This window comes from Chiloscyllium plagiosum, unplaced genomic scaffold, assembly GCF_037043375.1.
Source record: "Chiloscyllium plagiosum isolate Xiang-an unplaced genomic scaffold, Cpla_swu_hap1 HiC_scaffold_5, whole genome shotgun sequence".
Taxonomy (NCBI): domain Eukaryota; kingdom Metazoa; phylum Chordata; class Chondrichthyes; order Orectolobiformes; family Hemiscylliidae; genus Chiloscyllium; species Chiloscyllium plagiosum.
Genome location: NW_028270143.1, coordinates 31,103,833 through 31,129,761, shown reverse-complemented (window position 1 = coordinate 31,129,761; position 25,929 = coordinate 31,103,833). Strand labels below are relative to the sequence as shown.

Below are 25,929 nucleotides of genomic sequence, written 5' to 3'. Positions count from 1 at the left end.
TCAACAAAAACAAATAACTAAATGACTGAAATTATCCCGGAAAATCTCCATAACATTACTGTCAGCTAAATAAAATATTTAGTTTTCAAAAATACATTAACTCCATACCTTTCCAAATAGGCTTGAACATTGTCATATCCATAAAATTTTGCCAAATGAACAAGAATGCCAGTGGCACAGCGTCCATCCCGACGACGACAGAAGCTACAGTTACAGGTACCTCTGCAAGGGGGACATACCCAATCCTACAGAAAGCAAAGGAAAACAAACAAATGTGATGAAACACACAAACAATACACTGCAAACTGTCAACAGCTTCTGGGGCTGAAAAGCCTATGATTGGAAGAGGTCAACATATTGTACCTTCTGGGATCTCCGTTAGTAGCCTCAGCCAGGTTGAGAGGGGAGAAAAAGTCCCTCAATTTGTATGTGAATTCCGTCTACTAGGGAAAGGGCCAGCAGCTCTATACCCAAAACCCTAAAAAATCATATCCCCGTCATTGACTCCCTCTGACAAGGGAGAACACTGAAAACCAAGTAGGCTTCTTCTCAGAGATCCCAGCAACAAATGTAACTAAAAGCCTTCAGGTAGGTCCTCTTACTCAGATGGCTGGATGACTGTTATGTGATACAGAGCAACACCAACAGCATGGGTTCAATTCCTGCACCAGCTGAGATTAGCATGACAGACTCTCCTTCCCAACCTCTCCCCTCACAGGTTAAATCATCACCACTTGTCTCTTGAATAATAGTGCAGTCCTAAGGTGCACTAGGGCTATGACGACTTTTACCTTACCTTGACTGGTCAATCAATCAGCTATCAGGTACCAGCAAGAGCTTGTGATACAGTAACTCCCACAGTTTAGAATTCCTATCTTTGTAAAGCACAGAAATTTTATCACCCCTTCAACACCAACAGAAATACCAGCCTATTTGGTTACCAACTCAGTCTGGGCCATTCTCAGTGGGACTGTATCTGACAGGAAGCAGATTTGTAATATCCCTGACCACTGAAGAGTTTAAAAATACCCACCATGTTATTGTTGACTTCTGACCTGCATTCTAAATAATTTCAGACTTATGTATGTTTTGCTAGATTCAGCTCAGGCAAGGTCAATGTCTAATAGAATGAACACTTGAACCCTCTGCCCCGATCAATTTTCTCACAGGGCAATAAAAGTACACTATAACCTCTGCTTAGCAGCAATGCAATTTGTTTCACGATTCTTGGAGACTGCTTTTCAGGTGGTGCAAAATGAAACAGTATAGTTCATGCAATTGAAGTGGATTAAAAAAAAAAATCAAATTCCATTGGAAAATACATCCTCCTCAACAGCATCCCCATTTTTAAAAATTACGCTAATTAAATCGGTCTAGCGTCAACTCCGATAGATTAATGAAACTGCAATACCATCAAATGATTATTAACTTACAGGATTTAGAAGGGCTGATCTCACATTTTCACCATATCGATTACGCAGACATGGCCCACAGAATTGTCCCCTCACACCATAGCAATCTTGATTACGGCATACTGTTTTTGTATCGATTGTTTTCTGCCGGCACTGATGGCAAGTGCTGCCCTACAAGCAGAGAGGAGTGAACTTATTTCCTGTCAGCATGACACCGGTGGAGAAACGCCTCAGTGATAGACTATAATTGAGCATTAAGTGACAGAAATCAAGTTATTTTCCAGAGGTAGCCACCATAAATCAGTTATTGCCTCCAGAGCAAAAAAGGTACAGATTATATTAATCTGCTGTATATTTTCATGCATACTCAAAGCATACCTATATGTCAAGAAAAAATTAAAACTTTTCTGGAATCATTTACAGTCAAATCTGTAAAAATAGCTGGTGTTTATTATAGTTATAATAACTATAATTGTTAACCAATAATTGATGAACAAGTGCTACTATTCTACATTCACAGAATTCCCAGCAATGCAGCCAAAGTTACATCAAATCTCATAACTAAATTATTGATTTATCAAACAATTAAGAAACATTTTAGTTATAAAAGTCATGGTCAAGAATTGCTTTAAAAGTATTTATTAAAATACTGAGGATCAAGAGTATGCTAAAATATATGAATTACCAAACAACGATCATAAATTTTATCTTTAACTGTAATGGCAACATTTTCCAAATCCTCTTCAGTGATATCATCAACAGGCCTTGGCGTGCCTTTTGAAGATCTTCGCCTCCTCTTGGTCAGACTTCCATCCTGTTAAAATCCATCAATATTTCAAAATTTGCATTGAATATTCGCATGAACAACTAATGTTAGAAACAAAGTTTGACAAACATTACAAGCATTGATTATACACGTAGTTATCATTCAGCCATCACATGGTTTTGTTGCAGCTAATCACACCAGAACAAGCTTAGACAGGAGAGAATTGCGCCATAATTAACTCTGCTGTATGACACAATTCTAGGCAACACATAATAAAAACTCATTTCAAACACTTTAGTCACCTCAACGAAACGATTTGTGAGATCAGTTCTCAAGTGGAATTTTTTCACTTGGCTCATAAGTTTGGTTGGAGAAATTGCAAATTTTTCTACAGAGAAACCTTCAGGGGGACGCGCACTTCTGCTTGGATTAACACGGCGCTCAACTTTGCCTTCAGAAAATGTTCTCTTTGGAGTTCGTTTTTGTTTCTAGAAAGTACAAGATGCAGCATTTAAATATGGATTAACGCAAATACAGATATTTATACCGAACAGAATAGAAAGCAAGGCTTAACTTTAATATACAACAAAAAGTTGTTGAAACAAACTATAAAGCACCATTTACCACTTATAACAGGGCCACTGTGTGAAAACTTAACCTGAAAGATAGCATTTGTGACACATTTCAACTGAGGAGGAGGAGGAGGATGCTGCTACTCAGCATCTGGTGATATGCTACAAAGTTTCACTCGTCACACAGCTACTTACATTCTGACATTGTAATTGGCCAATCCTGTTGTCACAGACATTGTTAATATTACAACAGTGGTTAGCACTGTTGCCTCACAGTACCAGGACCCTGAGTTTGATTCCACCCTCGGGTAACTTTGCACATTCTCCCACCTGTCTGCGTGGGTTTTTTTTTCCAGGTGCTCCTGTTTCCTCCCAAATTCCAAAGATGTGCGGGGAAGGTGGATTGACCATGCTAAATTGTCCAGCATCTAGGGACGCGCAGGCTTGCCACAAGAAATATAGGGAACAGGGATGGGATGGTGGGGCAGGGTACTCTTCAGGAGGGTCAGTGTGGACTCAATGGGCCGAATGGCCTGTTTCCACACTGTAGGGATTCTATGTACTAAATCTGTATGTGATCTTCTTACAAAAGGAAACACTTCTAATGCACTGAATTTCTTTGTTTCTAACTTGACAGTTAAATTTTACGAGGTTTATAAAATTCTGAATACTTGAGGTCACTGACCAACTGTGGCCAAATTTTAACATGCAACTTTGTCAAGAAAGAAGATAATTATCTTGAAATTATACAGAAATTAAGCAGAACTTACTGGTGATGAAGAAGTACATACTTTCACTGGAAAGAGTCCAGGCATTGTTTTTAATTCTGCCATGAGTTTAGCAAGCTTAAAAAAAATTTAACAGGTTTAATTCAGTGTGACAAGAACAAAAATATTAAAAGCACACTTTTTCAGAACATGAAAGGCTGAGTATTACCACATAAAGAGGCTAAAGTCACAAAGAACAAGAGTGTGATCAACAGTCATTATGGTGTTTCCCCATTGATAGTTCTTCCAAGTGTAGTGACAGCACCATTAACAACCTCTCATGTGCCAAGATTTATACAATTACATTCTTAATGCACCAGTTATTTTTAAACGTCAGCTTTTTAAACAGCCAGCATACAAGATGTCCACACACAAAGGTGACACGTTCAGCTCAAATTTCACTCACTGAATTCTGGTGACATACAACACTAAGACTACCAACAGAATTCATTTATAAACAAAGCTAGAATGTATGTACAACTAGGCGAAGGTGAGGACTGCAGACTTCATCAGGTCAAAGGGCATTTGCCCAAAATGTCAATTCTCATGCTCCTCAGATGCGGCCTGACCTGCTGTGCTTTTCCAGCACCACACTCCTCAACTGTATGTACAACTAATCATGTTAAAGATTGTTGCTTCTTTTAAAGAACAGAAATCCAAACTGCTAAAAAGCATTCAAAAAGGAAGCATGGATTTGAAATAAATTTAGAAATGGTTTAAATCCTAAAAGTGAATAAAAAGATGTTTGGTTTGAAGATCACGAACATTGGACAGGCTTACTAAGTCTCACTGTTAACATCCACGTGCTTTGTTAATGCAAAATAGTATTACTATTTCACTGATTTAATACACCCACTACATCTGTTGAAGGGTTTCAAAAGTTTAGTACGTCTCATATCATCCTTTACATTAAAACATTTTTTAAAGATGAGGAGAGAGATTTAAATAAAACATGGGCGAATTTTTTTTTTTATTTACACAGAGGGTGGATCGTGTGCGGAATGAACTGCCAGAGAAAATGATGGATGTGAGCACAATTACAGCATTTAAGGATAAGTTCAGAGGAACTTTGATTATCCGTAGGACACAGGCAGGGAGTATTTCGTTCGGTTAATCGAATTCCAGATAATCAAATGCTGGATAACACAGTTTAGCCAAGCATTGGGACCTTGTGATCTTGCTGGATAACCCAATATTCGGATAATTGAAGTTGCTCTGCATGTGAATTGGAAAGGATTAGAGGGATATGGGCCAGAAGGCAGGCGGGAGTAATATAGTTTGGGAATATGCTCGGCATGGGTTGGCTGGACTAATGGGTCTGTTTCTGTGCTGCATGACTCTATGATACAGCTCTTTACAACCACACACCTACTATAAAATAGAAAACCATCAAAGCTTACAAATTAAGTTAATGCCAAGGGAATTCTGACCAATACACCAAGGGAATATTTACAATAAACATGATCACCATTGTCCAAGGGGTGAACTTAGAGATCAGAATTTCTTTGACCTCATTCTGGGATTTACTGACGTATTAGTCAGGAGAAGACCAAGAGGGACCTGGCTGATGGAATAACTCAAGTGGAGTGACTTGAGTGACTCTTAAGGTGGATTATTGTCTGGGCCACTCCAAGACAACTAAAACAGAAAGCATCCTCCCTAAAAAAAAACTACTGAGAACTGCAAAAGAGAAAATATTTACCATTGTTCCCCAAAAAACCAACAATTTAAACTGACATTTTTCAGCCTTTGGATCATCTTTCTAAAGTGTGATGTTGTAGACAACCGAGGAATGAAATATTGTCAGGATTTGTCAACTAACTTGGAAAACACTCAGATGCCTTTTGTGTTACTTCTTTATCTCAAATACTACTTTCTACTGCAGGTAAAGAGGTAACATTCTACTTGCACATGTCCGAGACAAATTAAGTTTCAAAGCAAGTAAGATTCTTGCATTAACACAGCAGCAAGCTGTGTGGTTTTATAATTTTCATGTCATTTCTTTAATCTTAGAAAAAGCCACATGGGTACAGCTTTAAGGCAACAATGACAACATACTTCAAGCCATTTCAGATATGTAATCTCAAAAAAAGCAGCACATTACCCTCCTATTAATTGCAAAGACAATGAGAATTGTTGTAGATACTTCACCATTTCTTTATTTTCTTTGATGTTCATGGCCCTCTTTAGCAATACATTAGAATTTTTCTTTCCGGGTGCAGAGTCATCATCTGATTCAGACTCCTCAGATTCCTGGATGTCTCGCTGCTTTCTTTTCACTGGCCTTCTTGTAGGGAACTTAAATGCCACACGCAGTCCAAAATGGCCTTTCTTTGGCATTGCCTCCATCTCACTTTCTATGGACGATTCATCATCATCATATTCAGTGAAACCCTCATCTTCATCCTCCATTTCCAAACTCTCAGACTGTAAGAAACACCAATTTATTACAAAAAAAACCTAACAAATAGTATGTTCTGTCTGACCAGGTAGTTATGTGCAATTATTAGTGAACACTTAACATCTAAAGCTCAAAGATAAATTCAATAACCAATAGTATATTTCCTTATGTCTTAGAAGGAAGCCGTGACAATGGGGGAAAATCAAGTTTTTTTGGAAGTGCGTTTGAAAACAGCCCCACAGAAGTCTTTACTTTGCCATTTGTAATGATTTTGTGAACGGAATGTGGTGTATAACAACCCAATTGTGAATGGGCATGATATGTCAAGTTACTTTTATGGTAGTTTCTGTCTGTCATGCTAGCCAACACAGCGCTTTTGAAAAAAAAATTCCAAAATTAGAATCTTAAAAAAAAAGAGAAAATCAGAATTCATTTCAAACAGGTGTCCTGCAGCTAGTTTAATGGAGCCAGGTCTTTGTCATTAGTGAGGTCAGCAAATGGAATGGGTGAAAATCCAGCAGCACCAAGTCATATAGATGAAAGCGATTGTGATCACATGAGGGGAACGGTAATAGGAATATACTCAAAGTTACAAACAGGGCCATCTGATTTGAACAGAGCTGATATTTCCCTGTGTACAGTATTCTGCACTCTGTTCTATTATCCTGATGTACTTACATATGGTTTGATTTGCCTGGTTAGCACACAAAACAATACTTTCCACTGTATCTCAGTACATGTGACAATAAAAAATCAAATCAAATGGGTTCCAGTTAGCTCCTACCTATTTCAGAACTACTGGCCAACTAATTCACCTGAATAGATGACAACAGATAGGTTCTGGGTGACAGATTTGGTTTCTAATTTTCAACTTGCCATATCCATATTTACACTGGAAAACAGGAGGGTGGTGGTTCAAAACTACTCCCATTCAACTTGCTAACAGGATTTATTAATTATGCATTTGCTAAGGACATTGAATGACCAGCTACTATATTTCCCTGATATTATAGTTATTTCTACCAGATCAATGCCTGCCCTTCAGGAAAAGATTTAATGCAAAAGTCCCAAGCATGAGTATTTTAACAATGATAATTCTGAGAGAAGTTCTAAGATGGGGTCCACAAATACACAAAACAACTAGATGTTAATTTAGGCATTTCTTACCCTTAAATCCTCTTTGTCATCAGATTCATGAATATGTTCAGGGAACCCTTCAAAAACATAATCAGTCGACCAACTATCCACCGTGAAAATTTCAATAAGCTCTTCTGTAATAAATTTGGACTGGAAACTCTGAGAATCAAAACACAATGAAGAACTTAGCAACAAATCCAAATTATTAAAAGTTATTTAAGCTAACCAAAGGTTCGGAAGGACAGCTGCAACTGTAAATACCAACTATGAAGCTTTAACAAGGCCCTCAACCTCAGTTTTCAACCATCAGTGCTGAAAACCAAAACAATTTGGATTAGGAGCACTTTTTAGAACACATATAAGGAGGGTCAAGAAGTCACCAACCTTGTACAGAATTTTTGATTGTTCATAGCTGTCACTGAAGCAGCAGAAGAAAACCTGCTAGCTGTGTGTAAACCACTGAAGAGCAGCTGGCCTGTAGCATTCTAAGAGTCAACCACGTTGCCCATTTACTGTCTCAGATTAGGTTTCAGCCAATACAAAGTCCAAAATGAAATAACACCAAGAGTTTTAGAGCAGTACAATCCTGAGTGTACTATCTTGATTTACAAGCACATTTCAGGGAACTGCATTCAGTGCTTAGCACATCAGTTCCATTACTTTGAACTAGTTCATTGTTAAAAAAAAAAGGATTCTGGTTGTTAAGTGGGAGGTAAGGAAGAAAGTTGCCATGGGGTAACACAACCAAGTTCCAGGGAAGAGCAAAGTAATGTAATGTGGAAGCAGGCATGGTCTTTCATCACAGTTGACTCCAAATCGCATTGTCAGGTAAAACAGCTTTACTGTGCTTGACTTGGGAAAGATTGATGCTGGGACCAGACACCTGAAACTACACACTTTCCCAAAATCATACCATGACCATTAATCTAATGGACAGAAGACAATGTTAAAATTTGGATTTCTCTACTTTAGAAACATCCAGAGTAACACTCATATTCGAGAAAAAGGTATAGCAATCAATAAAGAGCAGTTAATCTGATATATAAAAATGATGGAAACACACATCAGGTCAGGTAGCAAAAATCTAGGACAAGATGTAGACAAATACTTAAAGCCATACAATAGCAAAAATTCTCCAACTACTGCAAAGCAGAAATTAAACAAAAAAAAAAACCCACTGGAAATGCTCAGCTAATCAGTTACTATCTGAAGTAAGAAAGCATGTTAATGTTTTGGGCTGAAAACTGACAACACTGGAGAAAAGGTTTACACCAGCAGACGGAGAAGGGGAATATAAAGAGAGCCTGTGATAGGGCGATGAGTGGTTGAGATCAACTGCCAAAAGATTTCACGATGCAACAGCCAAAGTGGTAACGGATTTAGTACAGAAACAAAAGGTTTCTGTAAATAAGCTCAAAATGGTTACACTGGAACCTTTTTGAATGCAACATTAAGGGAAGAGACCAATACCAAGCCAACCTGAAAAATAAAAGATAATGGGACAGAGGTCATCATCTAAAGTTGTTGATCTCTGTGTGGAGCCCCGAAGGCTGTAAAGTGACAAATTGAAAGATATGGGACCAGGCAAGTATGTAGGAGCAAGATGGAGTATCAAAAATGGAAGCGACCAGAAGCCACAGTCACGCCTGTGGACTGAATAACAGTTCTGCAAAGCACTCAGCCAGTTTGTGTTTGACCTTCCCAATGTAGAAGAGGCCGCATGGAGAGTAGCAAATACAGAATTCTAATTTGGAGGCATCAATGATATCTAGACTTCAAGGTAAGGTCATGAGGACAGATATACAAATTAGGCCTGCTTTCTCTAGAACTTAGATGGTGAAGACCCAATCTGACCAAAGTCTCCAAGATATAAATGGGGGGGGAAACAAAAAGAGGGCAAATAAACACAAACTATTTCCACTGGTAGGATATTTGAAAACTTGGAGGCATAGTCTAAAATTCAGGGAAAGAGCATTCAGGAGAAATGTTTGGAAGAACTTGTGCAGACAAAGGGTGGTAGATGCCTAGAACTGTTTCCCAAATGGTAACAAATGCAGAATCACTAGATAATTTTAAATCTGAGATAGCTTTGCTTAATTAAAGTTTATCTATTAAGGGATATAGGCCAAAGGCAGATATATGAAGTTAGGCCACAGATCAAAGTGTTCTCATGATGTCAGAACAGGCTCAAAGAGCTGATTGGCCCACTCCTATTGCTAGGTAAGTGAATTGCTGTTGGATTGGAATGAATATTTGGGGACCCAGATCAATGCCATACAATCGGAATTCATTTTGAATACATTTGGGTTGACCAAGGCCAATCAACATAACACTGCATTAAAAAAACCTGATAATTGAATAGAAGAGCACAAAATTCATGCTATTCTTAATCAGAGGTTCAAATTTATAGCCACTGAACCTATTGATCAGCATATGCAGATTCTCTTACTCAAAAGCAAACTAGTACAATGCTTGCTGGATTTAATAGAAACAAATTTTCAAGTGATATACATGGTATGGCTCATTTTCATTGTTCACCGTGCCATATATGTACAGACAATGATGTTCCTTTGGAACATGGAACAATACAGCACAGCACAGCACAGCACAGGCCCTTCGAACCTCAATGTTGTGCAGGCCTTCGATCCCACTCTAAGATCAGACTAACCTACATACCCTTCGTTGTACTAACTTCTATGTGCGTATCCAAGAGTTGCTTAAATATCCCTACTGTATCTGACTCTACCACCACTGCTGGCAGTGCATTCCACGCACTCACCATTCTGCGTAAAGAACCTACCTCTAACATCTCCCTTAAACCATCCTCCAATTACCTTAAAATTATGTCCCTTTGTGATAGACGCCTCTCAACATATTATGGTTTGGAGATGCCGATGTTGGACTGGGGTGTACAAAATTAAAAATCACACAACACCAGGTTATAGTCCAATAGGTTTATTTGGAAGCACTAGCTTTTGGAGTACTGCTCTTTTATCAGGTGATTCACAGATGAAGGAGCAGTGCTCCGAAAGCTAGTGCTTCCAAACAAACCTGTTGGATTATAACCCAGTGTTGTGAGATTTTTAACTCTCAACATCTTGTACACCTCTATCAAGTCACCTCTCCTTCTTTGCTCTGATGAGAAAAACTCTAGCTCCCTCAATCTTTCTTCATAAGACGTGCCCTCCAGTCCAGGCAGCATCCTGGTTAATCTCCTCTGCACCCTCTCTAAAGTTTCCACATCTTTTCTGTAATGAGCAACCAGAACTGAACACAATATTCCAAGTGTTGTCTAACCAAGACTCTATAGAGCTGCAGCATAACTTCACGGCTCAAACTCAATCCCCCCGCTAATGAATGCCAACACACCATACGCCTTCTTAACAACCCCGATGGACTAAAGGGTCTGTTTCCATGTTGTACATCTCTGTGACTCTATAACTTTGAGGGATCAATGGACATGGATTGCAAGATCCCTCTGCTCCTCCACACTGCCAAGAATCCTGCCTTTAACCTTGTATTTTGTATTTAAATTCGACCTTCCAAAGTGAATCACTTCACATTTTGCCAGGTTGAACTCTCCGTCTGCCACTTTACAGCCCAGTTCTACATCCTGTCAATGTCTTGTTGCAACCTACATCAACCTTCCACACCATCCACAACTCCACCAACCTTTGTGTCATCAGCAAACATACCAACCCACCCTTCCACTTTCCCATCCAAGTCATTTATAAAAATCACAAAGAGCAGAGGTGCCAGAACTGGTGCCTGCAGAACACCACTAGTCACCAAGCTCCAGGCTGAATATTTTCAATCTACCACCACCCTCTATCTTCTATGGGCCAGCCAGGTTTCCCTGTATCCCATGCTTCCTTACTTTCTGAATAAGCCTACCATGGGGTACCTTCCCAAACACCTTGTTAAAATCCACCTACACCACATCCACTGCTCTACCTCCATTGTGTTTTGTCACATCCTCAAAGAATTCAACAGGGTTTGTAAGGCATGACCAGCCCCTCACAAAGCCATGCTGACTACCTCTATTCAAAACTATGGTTTTCCAAATAATCATAAACTCGGTCTCTTATAATCCTCTCCAACACTTTGCACACTACAGACCCTTTACATCCTAGGACAGGTTCTGCACAGCATAACTTGGACAAATGGTTGGGTGATTTGATAGTGCTGACAAAGTTATACACATACAGTGTGAACTATTACATTGTATGCAAGACTGCTACAGCAATGCCATGTCCACATGTTAATTCACATTGCTAGCCTATTCACCTATGTATCAAGCAAGGAAACCGAACACATTGGTACTGCACCATTATATCATGACAATCTCGACATGCCACCAGTGTATGACCATGCTCGATGCTGACAAAGGGATGAAGGCAACCTTACGGCTAACCTGGTCAGACCAATTCTCACAGTTTATTGCACAAAACCATGAACTGAAGTCATGTGGTATACAAATTGCAGTGCTGCTGTGATGCCAGGAGTTCAGGGTGTTATGTCCTGAAGACTAGCCAATCATATCAAACGGCGGATCTACATGCAGGGTACCAACAACATCCAAGCAAAACTCATGCGTCCAATATTAGATATGGTTCGACAATTAGACAACATTTAATTGATAATCAAAAAACAAAGAACATTACAGCAAAGGAACAGGCCCTTCACCCTCCAAGCCTGCGCCAATCTAGATCCTCTATCGAAATCTGTCACTCATTTTCTCTCTGCTCCTTGCTCATTCATGTCTCTGTATAGATACATCTAAAATGATGCTAGCGTGCCTGCCTCTACCACCTCCGATGGCAACGCGTTCCAGGCACCTACCACCCTCTACGTAAAAAACCTTCCACGCATATCTCCCTTAAACTTTTCCCTTCTCACCTTGAACTAGTGTCTCCTAGTAATTGAGTCCACCACTCTGGGAAAAAGCTTCTTGCTATTCACCCTATCTATTCCTCTCAATGATTTTGTAGACCTCAATCAGATCCCCCCTCAACCTCAGTCTTTCTAATGAAAATAATCCTAATCTACTCAACCTCTCTTTATAGCTAGCACCCTCCATATCAAGCAACATCCTGGTGAACCTCCTCTGCACCCTCTCCAAAGCATCCACATTCTTTTGGTACTGTGGCAACCAGAACTGTACGCAGTATTCCAAGTGTGGCTGAACCAAAGTCTTATGCAACTGTAACATGACCTGCCAATTCTTGTACTCAATACTCCGTCCAATGAAGGAAAGCATGCTGTATGCCTTCTTGACCACTCTATTGACCTGCCTTACCACCAATGGACCGGGTACAATGGACACGAACATCCAGATCTCTCTGTGCATCAATTTTCCTCAAGGCTTTCCCATTTACCATAAGACATGACCTTCCCTGCACAAAACCATGTTGCCTATTACTGATAAGGCCATTTTCTTCCAAATGGGAATAGATCCTATCCCTCAATATCTTCTCCAGCAACTTCTCTACCACTGACATCAGGCTCAGCAGTCTATAATTACCTGTATTATCCCCACCACCCTTCTTAAACAAGGGGACAACATTAGCAATTCTGCAGTCCTCCAGGATCTCCCCCGTTTTCAAGGATGCTACAAAGATATGTTAAGGCCCCAGCTAATTCCTCTCTCACTTCCCTCATAACCGGGGATAGATTTCATCCGGACCTGGGGACGGGCCATCTTAATGACTTTTAGAATACCCAACACTTCCTCCCTCCTTATACTAACTTGACCTAGAGTAATCAAACATTTATCTCTAACCTCAACATCCATCATGTCCCTCTCCTCAGTGAATACCAATGCAAACTACTCATTAAAAATCTCACCCATTTTCTGACTCCACACACAACTTTCCTCCTTTGTCCTTGAGTGGGCCAATTTTCCTTAACACTGTTTGCTAAAGGCTTTAGAATTTTCCTTAGCCCTGGCTGCTAATCCAGAGAGCGCATCCAGTCATATAGTATGGTGCACATGCATACATTGAAAGCTATACGTAATTTTTAAAAAAAGATTTGTTCATGGGATGTGGGCATTGACAACTGGACCAGCATTTATTACCCATCCCTCGTTGCCCTTGAGAAGGTGGTAGTCAGTTGCCCTCTTGCAATGTATATGTTGTAGGAAATCCAGGATTTTGAAACAATGACATTGAAAGAATGGAAATATATTTCCAAGTCAGCATGGAGGGGAACTTACAGCTAGTGTAGTTCCCATGTGTCTACTGTCCTTGTCCTTCATGACAAAAGAAGCTATAGGTTTGGAAGGTGCTACCTAAGCATCTTTGCTAAATTTCTGCAATGCAGCTTGCAGATAGTACACACTGCATCTACTGAGCATTGGTGTTGGAGGGAGTGAATGTTTGCAAACACACACAGTCATGTCCTAAACACAGTACCTGTTCCAACTCAAAAAACAAGTAACAGTCATTCCCCAATTCATTTCTCAGGGGAATGCCTTGATCAAATTTTGGCAATTAACAGTCAGTCATCATTAAAGGAGGATGTTATTAAACTTGAGGCGGTGTAGAAAAGATTTATAAAAAGGATGTTGCCAGGATGGTGGGTTTGATTTATAGGGAGAGGCTTTTAGTATGGATGGGGTAAATAGCCAAGATCTTTTTCCCCAGGGTGGAGGAGTATAAATCTAGAGGTCATAGGTTAAAGGTGAGAGGAGAAAGTTGGAAAAGGGACCTGAGGGGCAACTTTTTCATGCGGAGAATGGTGCATGTATGGAATGAGTTGCCAGAGGAAGTGATAGAGGCTGGTATAATTACAACATTTAAAAGGCATTTGAATGAATAGGTGAGGTTTGGAGGGATATGGTCTAAATGCTAGCAAATGGGAATAGATTAATTTAGGATAGCTGGTCAGTATGGACGAGTTGGACTGAAGGGTCTGTTTCTGTGCATACATCTCTGACTAGTTGGAAATGATTGGACAGTTAAAAGGAAACACTGTAACTTTGAGCTCCTGTGCATTTTCTGAAGGCATTGTTTTCAAGTGCATAAATCAATGTCACAACCTGGGTTAAAAACATCGGCTAACCAAGTGAACAGGGACAGAGGGGAAAAAAAAAACATTGCTTAGACAAAATTGGTGTAGCCCAGACAAAGTGCTGTGTCCACTTCTGTTGTATACAGAAATGATTTGGGCTTGGGTACAGAAAGGAATCAAAGTTTCCTACAAAGGTTAATGGATGAACTTTGGCACTCTTGGTTTTACCTTTGTAATTTTAGGTGTCCCATCACAGAAATGCACAATAAAGCTATATAGGACACAAATGCAATACAAGGAAGAGGTATGATAGAGGGAAAATTCTTTAACCTCTGTCACATTGAAAAAGGATCTAATATAATTTCCTAAAATTATAAAAATATAATACACTAAAGGAAAATAATTTCTAATTGATCTAATGATAGACAAGCAAAAATTATGTATAGATTACCATTAAAATTGAGATTATGAAAATTTTCCAGAAAGAATTGTTGCATTGTTTTTCTCCTTTGAATGGTTGTGCCAAACAGTTAAGAGAAAAATTGCACACATATTTGAAGAGGAGGAAGGTTTAAGGCTAAGATGGAAGAACAGAAATGAAACCAGTATTGGATTGCTCATTGTGGATAGGTGACCTGTATCAAAAACGTGCAGTTTTAATTCTTATCAAAAGAAACTGTTTGAAAAGTAAATAGAGTGGCATTGAACCACAAAAAACAAAAACTGCTGCAAGTGCATAGCAAGTTTTAGCAACAAATAACCGTTGAGAGCACAGATACAGTAATGTGCTAGATATACAGCCCCCCCCAAGTTATGAATGGCCAACTTAAAAACACAATTCCATTCAGGTTGTAACTTTAAAGATTTGATATTACAAAAGTTCCCTATACTTACAAATATTTATTTTATATTTGTCCTGTGTTGTTTTCCGACTTGCATACACACTCAAGAACAGAACCCATTTACAACAGAGACCCCTGCCAACAGTTCCTCGGTGAAGAAAAATTAAAGGATTTGTTGAACTCCAAGTCCAAACAAATTTGATGAAAAGTCAATATGCTTAGCTTTTTTAAGGAATGGATAGAGCCAAATTTATTCCATGAATCCAAGTATAAGGATGAGTCCAAAATATACATGTCAAGACCCACCACACTAGGACGGCGTGCCACACTTTCCCTCACCCTTAAGTAGAACAGATCATATGGAAATGATGATTAGGAATCAAAATCATTCTTGAAAAACAGAAGAGTAAAATTGATTGAGGTTCTAACGAAAAGTTTTGGGAACGTGTCCGAAACCAGTTTTTCTTGTTGCTACGATTTACAACTTCAAATTGGCTCAATTTCTTCACATTCTTAACACGAAAACAACCATCTGGTTGAATGATCTCATCTACTGGCTCCTGGGAAGCAAAACTGTCAAGGTGCTTACTTGAGGATGTTAACATCCAATACTTCTAAAATTCCCAATGCAAAAAACCATTCAACAGATTAACTAAACATTAAACAAGTGAATGAAAATATCAGGTATTCATGCCAATATACTATTCATAAAATTATTACATCCACACAATTTTTCTCATTATGTTATAATGGCACAGTGGTTAGCACTGCTGCCTCACAGCGCCAGAGACCTGGGTTCAATTCCCACCTCAGGCGACTGACTGTGTGGAGTTTGCACATTCTCCCCATGTCTGCGTGGGTTTCCTCCGGGTGCTCCGGTTTCCTCCCACAGTCCAAAGATGTGCAGGGTCAGGTGAATTGGCCATACTAAATTGTCCGTAGTGTTAGGTAAGGGGTAAATGTAGGGGTATGGGTGGGTTTCGCTTCGGCGGGTCGGTGTGGACTTGTTGGGCCGAAGGGCCTGTTTCCACACTGTAATGTAATCTAATGTAATGTAATCTAAAAAAAACAAAAACTGCAGATGCTGGAAATCTGAAACAAAAGCAAATTGCTGAAGAAACTCAGCAGCTCTGGCACCTGTGGGGAGAAAACAGAGTCAATTTTTCAGATCCAGTTACCCCTCTTCAGAACAAGGTGATGGAAGGGCCACTGCATCCCAAATGTTGACTCTGCTCTCTCTCTCTCTCTACAGATGCTGCCAAACTGGCTAAATTTCTCCGGCAATTTCTGTTTTGTTTCTCACATTTATGTTCTTGATTTGTATTTGAACAATTAAAAACACTTTACCTGAAGACATCAGGGATGAACTTGAAGTACATTTATTTTGCTTACCAATCACATTTTAAAGTAAGATGGAGTAAGTGCAAGCCAGCTTACTCATTCAAGTGAGTGTTTGGAACTGTATGGGCAGAACAGGTGCAGCAAACTTTCCAGCAAAACCATTTAAATTAAATTTTGAAAAATTATTTTTGTTAACTTACATTAATATGCTGGTTTGGGCTGTCATCTGCATGATCATGTCGTGTGTTACATTCAAAATCTTGAAAGCCCAAAAACTCATCATCACTTGGTGCATCAAAGATGTCGGCTATTAATTTTGGTGTCTGTGAATACAGAAGGAAACACAATTAAACAGAACTGCCTTAAAGTGGCATACTTAAAGAATGTGTCTAGATGACAGCTTTATCCTCTTCACAAGCAAGTTTTGAGTATTTATTTAACTAAACCCAAGGAGTTTGCACTGGAATCATTAGTTTACCACAGGATGCCTAGGCAGGAACAGAAAAACTATGTTAAAGTGCAGTTGTAGATTCTGAGAAAGCTTGGTGATGCATTCTTGTGAAGGTTAATATGTTTGAATATTCTACGAAAAACCACTAAACTAACTTACAAAGGATAATGAGGTTTGAGTATCTCAGCATTAAGATGTAAACCTCAGAAACTGAAAAAAAAACTGTAGGGGAAAAACATATACACACATTTCACAGGGTTACCTTTGAAATTTCTCAAGTGGGCCTCCTTCAAAACCACACAATACAGAGGAACCTCGATTATCTGGCATTCGATTATCCAAATATCGGATTATCCAGCAAGATTGCAAAGTCCCGATGCTCAGCTAAACTGTTATCCAGCATTCAGTTATCTGGAATTTAATTAACCAAATGAAATACTGCCCGCCGTGTCCTTTGGATAATCGAGCTTCCTCTGTATTTTAAAAATAGCCTACATTTACACAGCATCTTTCATGACATCAGAACATTCCAAATCACTTCACAGCAGTGATTATAAAAGCTGCACTGTTAGGAAATGTGGCAAACCAGGGAGGCAAAATTATGCAAGGCCCACAGACAACAATAAACTAGGAAGTGGATATGTCAGTAAGTTCTGCATAAGCCAGCATGTCGTTAAAACTGATTACAGTAAAATTAACCATTTCAATGTAAAAACAATCGAATGTTTAACTATTGAGTGCTCAGATTTCTAAACCAGAACGTGTTCAAGCTAAACTTTTGCATTATCATTTTAATTTCAACACTTCTACGCTAAATATTAAGAGTACAAGACACGGATTGCATCATTTTTATAACATACTTGTCAATCCCAAGAACAATTTTCATTCCATTGGTTAAATAAGGAGAGGCTCTGAACAGATTTGTCACAAGGCAAGAAGCCAATTGGTCCATTACATCTGCACTGACTCCAAATGAGCATTATTATTTAGTGCCAGCCTACTGCCCTTTCCCCTCCTTATTTTGATTCAAACAATCTAATGCCCTCCTAAATACCTCAACGGAACCAATACTCAACTGCATTCTTTGTAGTATAACTATTTTCACACTGAAAACGCCTATAAGCACAAGTCAGACATAGGCACAATACCTCCCCCGATACAGCTTAAAAAGAAACCAAGGAAAGAAAAAAAACCAACACAGAAGAGCACAGAGTCTGCATCACGGAGCTGCCCAGGACAAACCTCGACAAAATCTCTCTGCATCTCTCTCCAGACTTTCTTTCCAACGGCACATTTCAAACAAGGCACATAGATGAAGTAATTTGCAAAATAAGCAAATTCAATGAGCACCCGAGCTACAAATTTTCTCACAAACTTTGAAGCAAATTCAATGTGAGAAATGTTATAAGCCCTAGTGGTCGCAATAGTCTGGCTGTCAGTTCTGAAATGCTCCTGATGTATGGTAGTGTGGCTAGTCCTTTGGGTTGCGACATGTCCTCGTTCCGGAACGAGCATTTCAGAACTGACAGCCAGACTACTGCGACCACTAGGACTTATAACAGCACACAAACCAACAGCCACCCTCAGACAACTCACCAGAACGAAGGACCCAATACCCAGCATGAGCCAAACTAATGTAGTGTACAAAATCCCATGCAAGGACTGCACAAAACACTATATAGGACAAACAGGAAGACAGCTAACGATCCGCATCCATGAACATCAACTAGCCACGAAATGCCACGACCAGCTATCCTTAGTAGCCACACACGCAGACGACAAGCAACATGAATTCGACTGGGACAACACTACCATTATAGGGCAAGCCAAACAAAGAACAGCCAGGGAATTCCTAGAAGCATGGCACTCATCCACAAACTCCATCAACAAACACATCGACCTGGACCCAATATACCGGCCACTACAGCGGACAGCTGAAACTGACAACCGGAAGCGGCAAGGACAGGCCACTATAAATGCTGGAGGAAACACCACAGAAGCGCTTCACAGGAGGCTCCCAAGCACTGAAGATGTCACCTAGAAAGGGGACGAAACGTTTGCAACAAAAATTTCCAGCTCGGCGAACAGAACCAAAATAACAAGCACCCGAGCTACAAATCTTCACCCAAACTTTGAATTTGAAAACTGATTAAATCTCCCCTTATCCTTCTCCTCTCCAAAGAAAAAAAAGAGTCCCAACTTCTAAAATCTATCTTCATAACTGAAGATTCTCATTCCTGGAACTATACTTCTAAGGTACCTCTGCACTCGAACATATTCAGATTACCTGTAGTGTGTTGCCCAGAACGGAACAATTCCCCAACAGAAGTCTAACCAGCGTTCTATAAATATTCAGGATAGCCTCCTTGTCCTTTATGCTCCTATTAATAAAGCCTTGAACATATAACTGTCCTCTCCAACTGTGCTGCAAACTTCAATTATTTACAGAAGAATCCATCCAAGCCCCCTTCCTTCTACAATCTCTTTAGAGTAGCTCAACAGCTATCATTCCTCTACTATCTCGCTTTCACCTCTAACCACTGTTCTCATTCACAGAATATAATATGGGTCCACATCCTCTGGCCTCCAAAAATCAGGAATTTAGAGATCAGGCATCAGGTGTAAAACCCAACATGCACATCAGATGCCACACTCTATGGACATTATTCCAGCCATTTGAGCTCCCACTGGGTAAATCTCAAAACTCCCAGAACCTGAAGCAAGTGTCTTCAATTCCAAGCTAAAGTTAGATAACAGACAGTTCCACAGGACGCTGTTGGTTAGCACAAAAACGTTGTGGAGAAAACTCCTGTCAAACCCCTGGGAAACTACAAATTAGCCATGTTAAATTGCCCGTAATGTCCAAGGATGTGTAAGCTAGATGGATTAGTTGGGGAAATACAGGGATACAGGACCGGAGTCATCTACAGTCCTCACTTTTTCCCAGTGCACATAAGGAGAAAGGTGTTTTAGGTGTTTTATGATTGTATGACTATGACTCTAATGAAAAATCCAGGTCATTGCTGGATAAAAGATCTGAAATTTTCAATCAATGAGACTTTGCACAAATTTAATGTGAAATCAAAGACATGAAATTTCAATTGCTGTACCTTTACCAACACAAGTCTGTGGATTCGAATTATTCTCAAAGCAAATGTAATTTTTGTTGTACTGCACATATAGAGTCATAGAGATGTACAGCACAGAAACAGACCCCTCGGTCCAACTCGTCCATGCCGACCAGCTATCCGAACCCAATCTAGTCCCATCCGCCAGCACCTGGCCCATATCCCTCCAAACCCTTCCTATTCACATACCCATCCAAATGCCTTTTAAATGTTGCAGTTGCACTAGCCTCCACCACTTCCTCTGGCAGCTCATTCCATACACGTACCACCATCTGCGCGAAAAAGTTACCCCCGAGGTATGTTTTGTATCTTTCCCCTCTCACCCTAAAGCTATGCCCTCTAGTTCTGGACTCCCCCACCCCAGGGAAAATACTTTGTCTAATTATTCTATCCATGCCCCTCATGATTTTATAAACCTCTGTAAGGTCACCTCTCCGCCTCTGACATGTGCTGCAACATACTCTGCTCCCACATCATCAATTCCAGCCACTGTCTCAAAATAAATCTCAGTGATCCAATTAGGCAAAAGCCAAGTTTATGACCTCACATCCAAGTCTTTTTGCTTGCATCTGTAACATTGTCCATCCATCCCTGCTTCAGCACATCTTCATTTTTGATACTAGCAGATACAATTCCTGACTTCCCTCCCAGCTTTCATAAACTTAACCTCATCCAAGTATCAGTATGTGGATGTACCTACTAGAGAAAGTGCAAAACTTGACCTTCTCTTGGGAAATAAGGCAGGGCAGGTGACTGAGGTGTCAGTGGGGGAGCACTTTGGGCCAGTGAACATAATTCTATTAGATTTAAAATAACGGTGGAAAAGGATAGACCAGATCTAAAAGTTGAAGTTCTAATTTGGAGGAAGGCCAATTTTGACAGTATTAGGCAAGAACTTTCAAAAACTGATTGGGGGCAGATGTATGCAGATAAAGGGACGGCTGGACAATGGGAAGCCTTCAGAAATGAGACAACAAGAATCCAGAGAAAGTAGATTCCTGTTAGGGTGAAAGGGAAGACTGGTAGGTATAGGGAATGCTGGATGACTAAAGAAATTGAGCGTTTGGTTAAGAAAAAGAAGGAAGCATATGTCAGGTATAGACAGGATAGATCGAGTGAATTCTTAGAAGAGTATAAAGGCAGTAGGAGTATACTTAAGAGAGAAGTCAGGAGGGCAGAAGGGGACATGAGATAACTTTGGCAAATAAAATTAGGGAGAATCCAAAGAGTTTTTATAAATACATTAAGGACAAGGGTAACTAGGGAGAGAATAGGGGCCCTCAAAAATTAGCAAGGTGGTCTTTGTGTGGAGCTGCAGGAGATAGGGGAGACACTAAACGGGTATTTTGCATCAGTATTTATTATGGAAAAGGATATGGAAGATATAGACCGTAGGGAAATAGATGGTGATACCTTGCAAAATGTCCATATTACAGAGGAGGAAGGGTGTGGTGTAAAATTCCAAGCAGTGGAATGTGGTGAAACGGTTAAAAATTATGTCCCAAAACATGTGTGAATCTAACCGGAATGGAGGTGTTGCTTAGTCCCGTGTGAATCTTCTTATCTGTATGTAACCAGAAATGGAATGTGTTTTTTAGCCTTGCTCTGCTGTTCACATGAATGTTTATATCTGGAAGGGAGTATATCAGCTGGAAAAGTCTCCAGTTCGGTGAGTCTGCTCCGGGGTTACGTTTAACCGCCGAGCGTGGGTTGTTGGCAACCGCTCTACGAGAACTGACGGCTCCCAGTTTTTGTAACATGTAGAGTGAGTATAAGCCAGACCCGTTGTGCGACGCTGCGGGGAATAAAATGCCCATATTCTAGCAGTCTCGCCTCTTGGTCGTTTGTTCTGTGTCAGACTACTCTCCTACGAACCTGACCTTGAGAATTTTTTAAAACAAAGGGCTGGATGTCTTGAAACGCATAAAGGTAGGTAAATCCCCAGGACCTGACCAGGTGTACCCTAGAGCTCTGTGGGAAGCTAGGGAAGTGATTGCTGGGCCTCTTACTGAGATATTTGTATCATCAATAGTCACAGGTGAAGTGCCGGAAGACTGGAGGTTGGCTAACGTGGTGCGACTGTTTAAGAAGGGTGGTAAGGACAAGCCCGGGAACTATAGACCAGTGAGCCTGACCTCGGTGGTGAGCAAGTTGTTGGGGGAAATCCTGAGGGACAGGATGTGCATGCATTTGGAAAGGCAAGGACTGATTCGGGATAGTCAACATGGCTTTGTGCACAGGAAATCATGTCTCACTTGATTGAGTTTTTTGAAGAATTAATAAAGAGCGTTGATGAGGGCAGAGCAGTAGATGTGATCTATATGAACTTCAATAAGGCGTTCAACAAGGTTCCCCATGGGACACTGGTTAGCAAGGTTAGATCTCAGAATACAGGGAGAACTAGCCATTTGGATACAGAACTGGCTCAAAGGTAGAAGGCAGTGGGTGGTGGTGGAGGGTTGTTTTTCAGACTGGAGACCTGTGACCAGTGGAGTGCCACAAGGATGGTGCTGGGCCCTCTACTTTTTGTCATTTACATAAATGATTTCGATGTGAGCATAAGAGGTACAGTTAGTAAGTCTGCAGATTACACCAAAATTGGAGGTGTAGTGGATAGCGAAAAAGGTTACTTCAGATTACAATAGGATCTTGACCAGCTGGGCCAATAGGCTGAGAAGTGGCAGATGGAGTTTAATTCAGATAAATGCAAGATGCTGCATTTTGGGAAAGCAAATCTTAGCAGGACTTATACACGTAATGGTAAGGTCCTAGGAAGTGTTTTGCTAAACAGAGACCTTGGAGTGCAGGTCCATAGCTCCTTGAAAGTGGAGTTGCAGGTAGATAGGATAGTGAAGGCGGCGTTTGGTACACTTTCCTTTATTGGTCAGAGTATTGTGTACAGGAGTTGGGAAGTCATGTTGCAGCTGTACAGGACATTGTTGGAATATTGCGTGCAATTCTGGCATCCTTCCTATCGGAAAGACGTTGCAAAACTTGAAACGCTTCAAAAAAGATTTACAAGGATGTTGCCAGGGTTGGAGGATTTGAACTATAGGGAGAGGCTGATTTCCCTGGAGTGTCCTTATAGAGATTTACAAAATTATGAGGGGCATGGATAGCATAAATAGACAAAGTCTTTTCCCAGGGATTGGGGAGTCCAGAACTATAGGGCATAGGTTTAGAGTGAGAGGGGAAAGATATAAGAGACCTAAGGGGTAACTTTTTCACGTAGAGGGTGGTAACGTGTATGGAATGAGCTGCCAGAGAAAGTGGTGGAGACTGGTACAATTGCAACATTTAAAAGGCATTTGGATGGGTATATGAATAGGAAGGGTTTGGAGGGATATGGGCTGGGTGCTGGAGGTGGGACTAGATTGGGACGGGATATCTGGTCGGCATGGATGGGTTGGACTGAAGGGTCTGTTTCCATGCTGTACATATCTATTACTATGACTATATGTTGCCCATTTATCATTCTACAAATCCCAGCAAAAATTTTCACTCAGTCTCTATTCCCAAAAGTCCTATAAACAAACTGCATTGGCATAGCACCATTAACATTGCAAATTACTCCAGTGAACCTCAGAAATATTACCAAATGTCATTTCACAACAAGCTCCACAGACTATTTTCTCCCAGTATTTTCTGTGAGGTAGTCAAGGATCATCTATCAAGAGAGATTTCTGATGGAAAGTCGTGGACTTGAAACATTAACTCTAGTTTTCTCACCCAAACTGCTGGCTAACATGTTGAGCGTTTTCAAAATTTTGGTTTTATACCAAACTTCCAATACAGAAATACGCTGCTTTCATAAAGACAGGATTAGGAAGAGGTAACCAAACCACTCATTCACAGGCTCATTTTATAAAAAGCATCTCTCAAAAAAGTGCAATACAGACGGAATGAAAAGATTTCCACAGCCTAAGGACCAACTATTGACAGAATCAGGAATGTAGGGCAAGGGAAGAAATTAAGGATGCAATCAGAGGGATTTGAAAATGAGATTTTTTTTAAATAAAGGGGCTGTCAAATTGGAAGTCAGGGGAGCACAGTGTTGAAATCATTAAGTAATCTTCAGTGAATTCTGCATTTCTCCACTCATATTTCAGACCTTTAACTTACCATAGGTAGCCACACTGAGCACCTACCAGGCCCTTATTTCCAACCTTGGGCTCTTCAGAAGTATGCATGCATTTGTGAAGATCCCAGTATCAACTTATGACAAGCATGCAGAGTTTTACTGGTTATAGCAAGTAAGAATGATTAGTTTGTTGTGACTTGGCAGGTTCTGGTGAACTTATTTAATCGTTCCAATTTCACATAATATGAAAAAGTTCTCAACCATTTACACAAAGTGTATAACATGCAGTCAGAACATTAACATAGCCTACTGCCTCATATTACTTTTGTGCAATTGTTCGCAAGAGTGATTACATTGAAAAGTTATTTATGCAGTATTTACTGTTTTTCTTGTTTGCTTACATAATTAAGATGGTCATCTCTGTTCCTAAAATCTTCCTCTGGAAAACCCAGAAATTCTTCATCATCACTCTGAGTATTAAAGATATCTGTAATCAATTTTGACATCTGCAAAAAAGGAAAGTCAGAAAATGAACTGTCTCCTAAAATTTTGAACACAAAATAATTTGATAATTCGTGCAAGTGCCTGCTACGTGTAACATGTTTGTGGGCAGCACTGTGGTGAGCAATGCTGCCTCACAGCGTCAGAGACCCAGGTTCAATTCCTGCCTCAGGCGAGTGTGGAGTTTGCAAGTTCTCCCCGTGTCTGCGTGGGTTTCCTCCCACAGAATGTGCAGGTTAGGTGAGTTGGCCATGGTAAATTGCCCGTAGTGTTAAGTGAAGGGGTAAATGTAGGGGTATGGGTATGGGTGGGTTGCGCTTTGGACTTGTTGGGCCGAAGGACCGGTTTCCACACTAAGTAATCTAATGTTACCTAAAAATGACTAAACTACCAGTTTCAAAATAAACACGAAAAACGCAAATTATGTGAAGAATAGAAAGTGTTAAAACAGAAGATAAAATCAATTACCACCATTCTGTTACACACGGTTTCTTGTTGTCAAAACTTGCGATTTTACAAGCACAACATAAACAAGGAAACTAAAACAGAAATTGCTGGAAAAACTCAGCGGGTCTAGCTGCAGCTGTGCAGAGAAACCAAAGTTAACGTTTCGGTGTTTATAAACAAGGAAACAGACTGCGCAAGACCAAAACAAACCCCATTTCCCTGAGATTGATAAAGTGAATCAATAAAAAAAAACCAAACACATTTCTCCAAGTGGAAAGAAGCAGTCATCTTTCTGCACTGTTGGAAAGGCATTTCAAAGCAAACTTGATCATATTTAAAATATGATGACCACTTTTTAAAGGCTATCTAAGCATTTTCCACGCGTATGCTTAATCCGGTGAACAACTGTTTAAAAACGAGCGTTTAAAACCAGACACCCGAGAGCTTTCTTCAGCTCAACAGGGGAAACGTGCACATTTCCCGCCAAACCCCCCTCAGTCCCAGATTGTTTACACAACACAACTGCAAAATAAAAAAAAAGCTTGGAGCAGTAGTAAGTGTAACAATTGCAGTAGCCCACTATCTGGATGTGGTCAGTGAAGCCATGATACAGCAGCTGCTGCTACACTCACCTTTCTCCTGGTTGGTACCGCCGCTCAATCGCAGCCACCTGAGGAATCCCGGATAGAACGCCGAACCTGCATGGAACCCCGCGGGACAATGGGAATGTTCCAATCGTGGGGAAGAGGGGGGTGCACAGACACACAGCTCCCAGAAATAAAGCCGCTCCTGTCGCCATTCATCGAACAATGGGAATTTTCGAGCTGTGCTTCTACTAATGATTCAATTCATCCCGACTAGTTCACATTTTTAATTCCAATTTGCCTATTCCGGTCGTCGGCTAATTGTCCTCCCCTCTGCTGCACCAATGGTGTGGCCCAGATACAGGCAAGCGCGCTTGGTTTTTGGCGCGCTAAGTCGGAATCCCGCTCAACTGGGTCAGTACAGAGGGAGAGGGGCAGTGAGAGGACGAGGAGAGAAAGAGGAAAAAGGGAGAGGGGGAGTGGAG

At 40.4% G+C, this 25,929-nt stretch overlaps 1 protein-coding gene across 2 annotated transcripts in view; it reads right to left on the bottom strand.

Annotated features, from left to right (window-relative positions):
* The window catches only part of LOC122549782 (cell division cycle-associated 7-like protein), a 27,606-nt gene extending 1,677 nt beyond the window's left edge, over nucleotides 1-25,929 (bottom strand). The window contains exons 1-10 of one of the 2 annotated variants that reach the window (XM_043689808.2): nucleotides 25,493-25,924; nucleotides 24,314-24,418; nucleotides 16,453-16,575; nucleotides 7,086-7,214; nucleotides 5,669-5,944; nucleotides 3,521-3,595; nucleotides 2,481-2,666; nucleotides 2,098-2,226; nucleotides 1,434-1,583; nucleotides 109-245 (exon numbers count right to left, since the gene is read on the bottom strand). In XM_043689808.2, coding sequence (XP_043545743.1) covers nucleotides 109-245; nucleotides 1,434-1,583; nucleotides 2,098-2,226; nucleotides 2,481-2,666; nucleotides 3,521-3,595; nucleotides 5,669-5,944; nucleotides 7,086-7,214; nucleotides 16,453-16,575; nucleotides 24,314-24,418 — 1,310 coding nt within the window. In that variant the 5' untranslated portion in view covers nucleotides 25,493-25,924. Of the gene's footprint in view, nucleotides 1-108; nucleotides 246-1,433; nucleotides 1,584-2,097; nucleotides 2,227-2,480; nucleotides 2,667-3,520; nucleotides 3,596-5,668; nucleotides 5,945-7,085; nucleotides 7,215-16,452; nucleotides 16,576-24,313; nucleotides 24,419-25,492 lie in introns of both variants that reach the window. The other variant, XM_087987079.1, reaches the window with a different exon arrangement.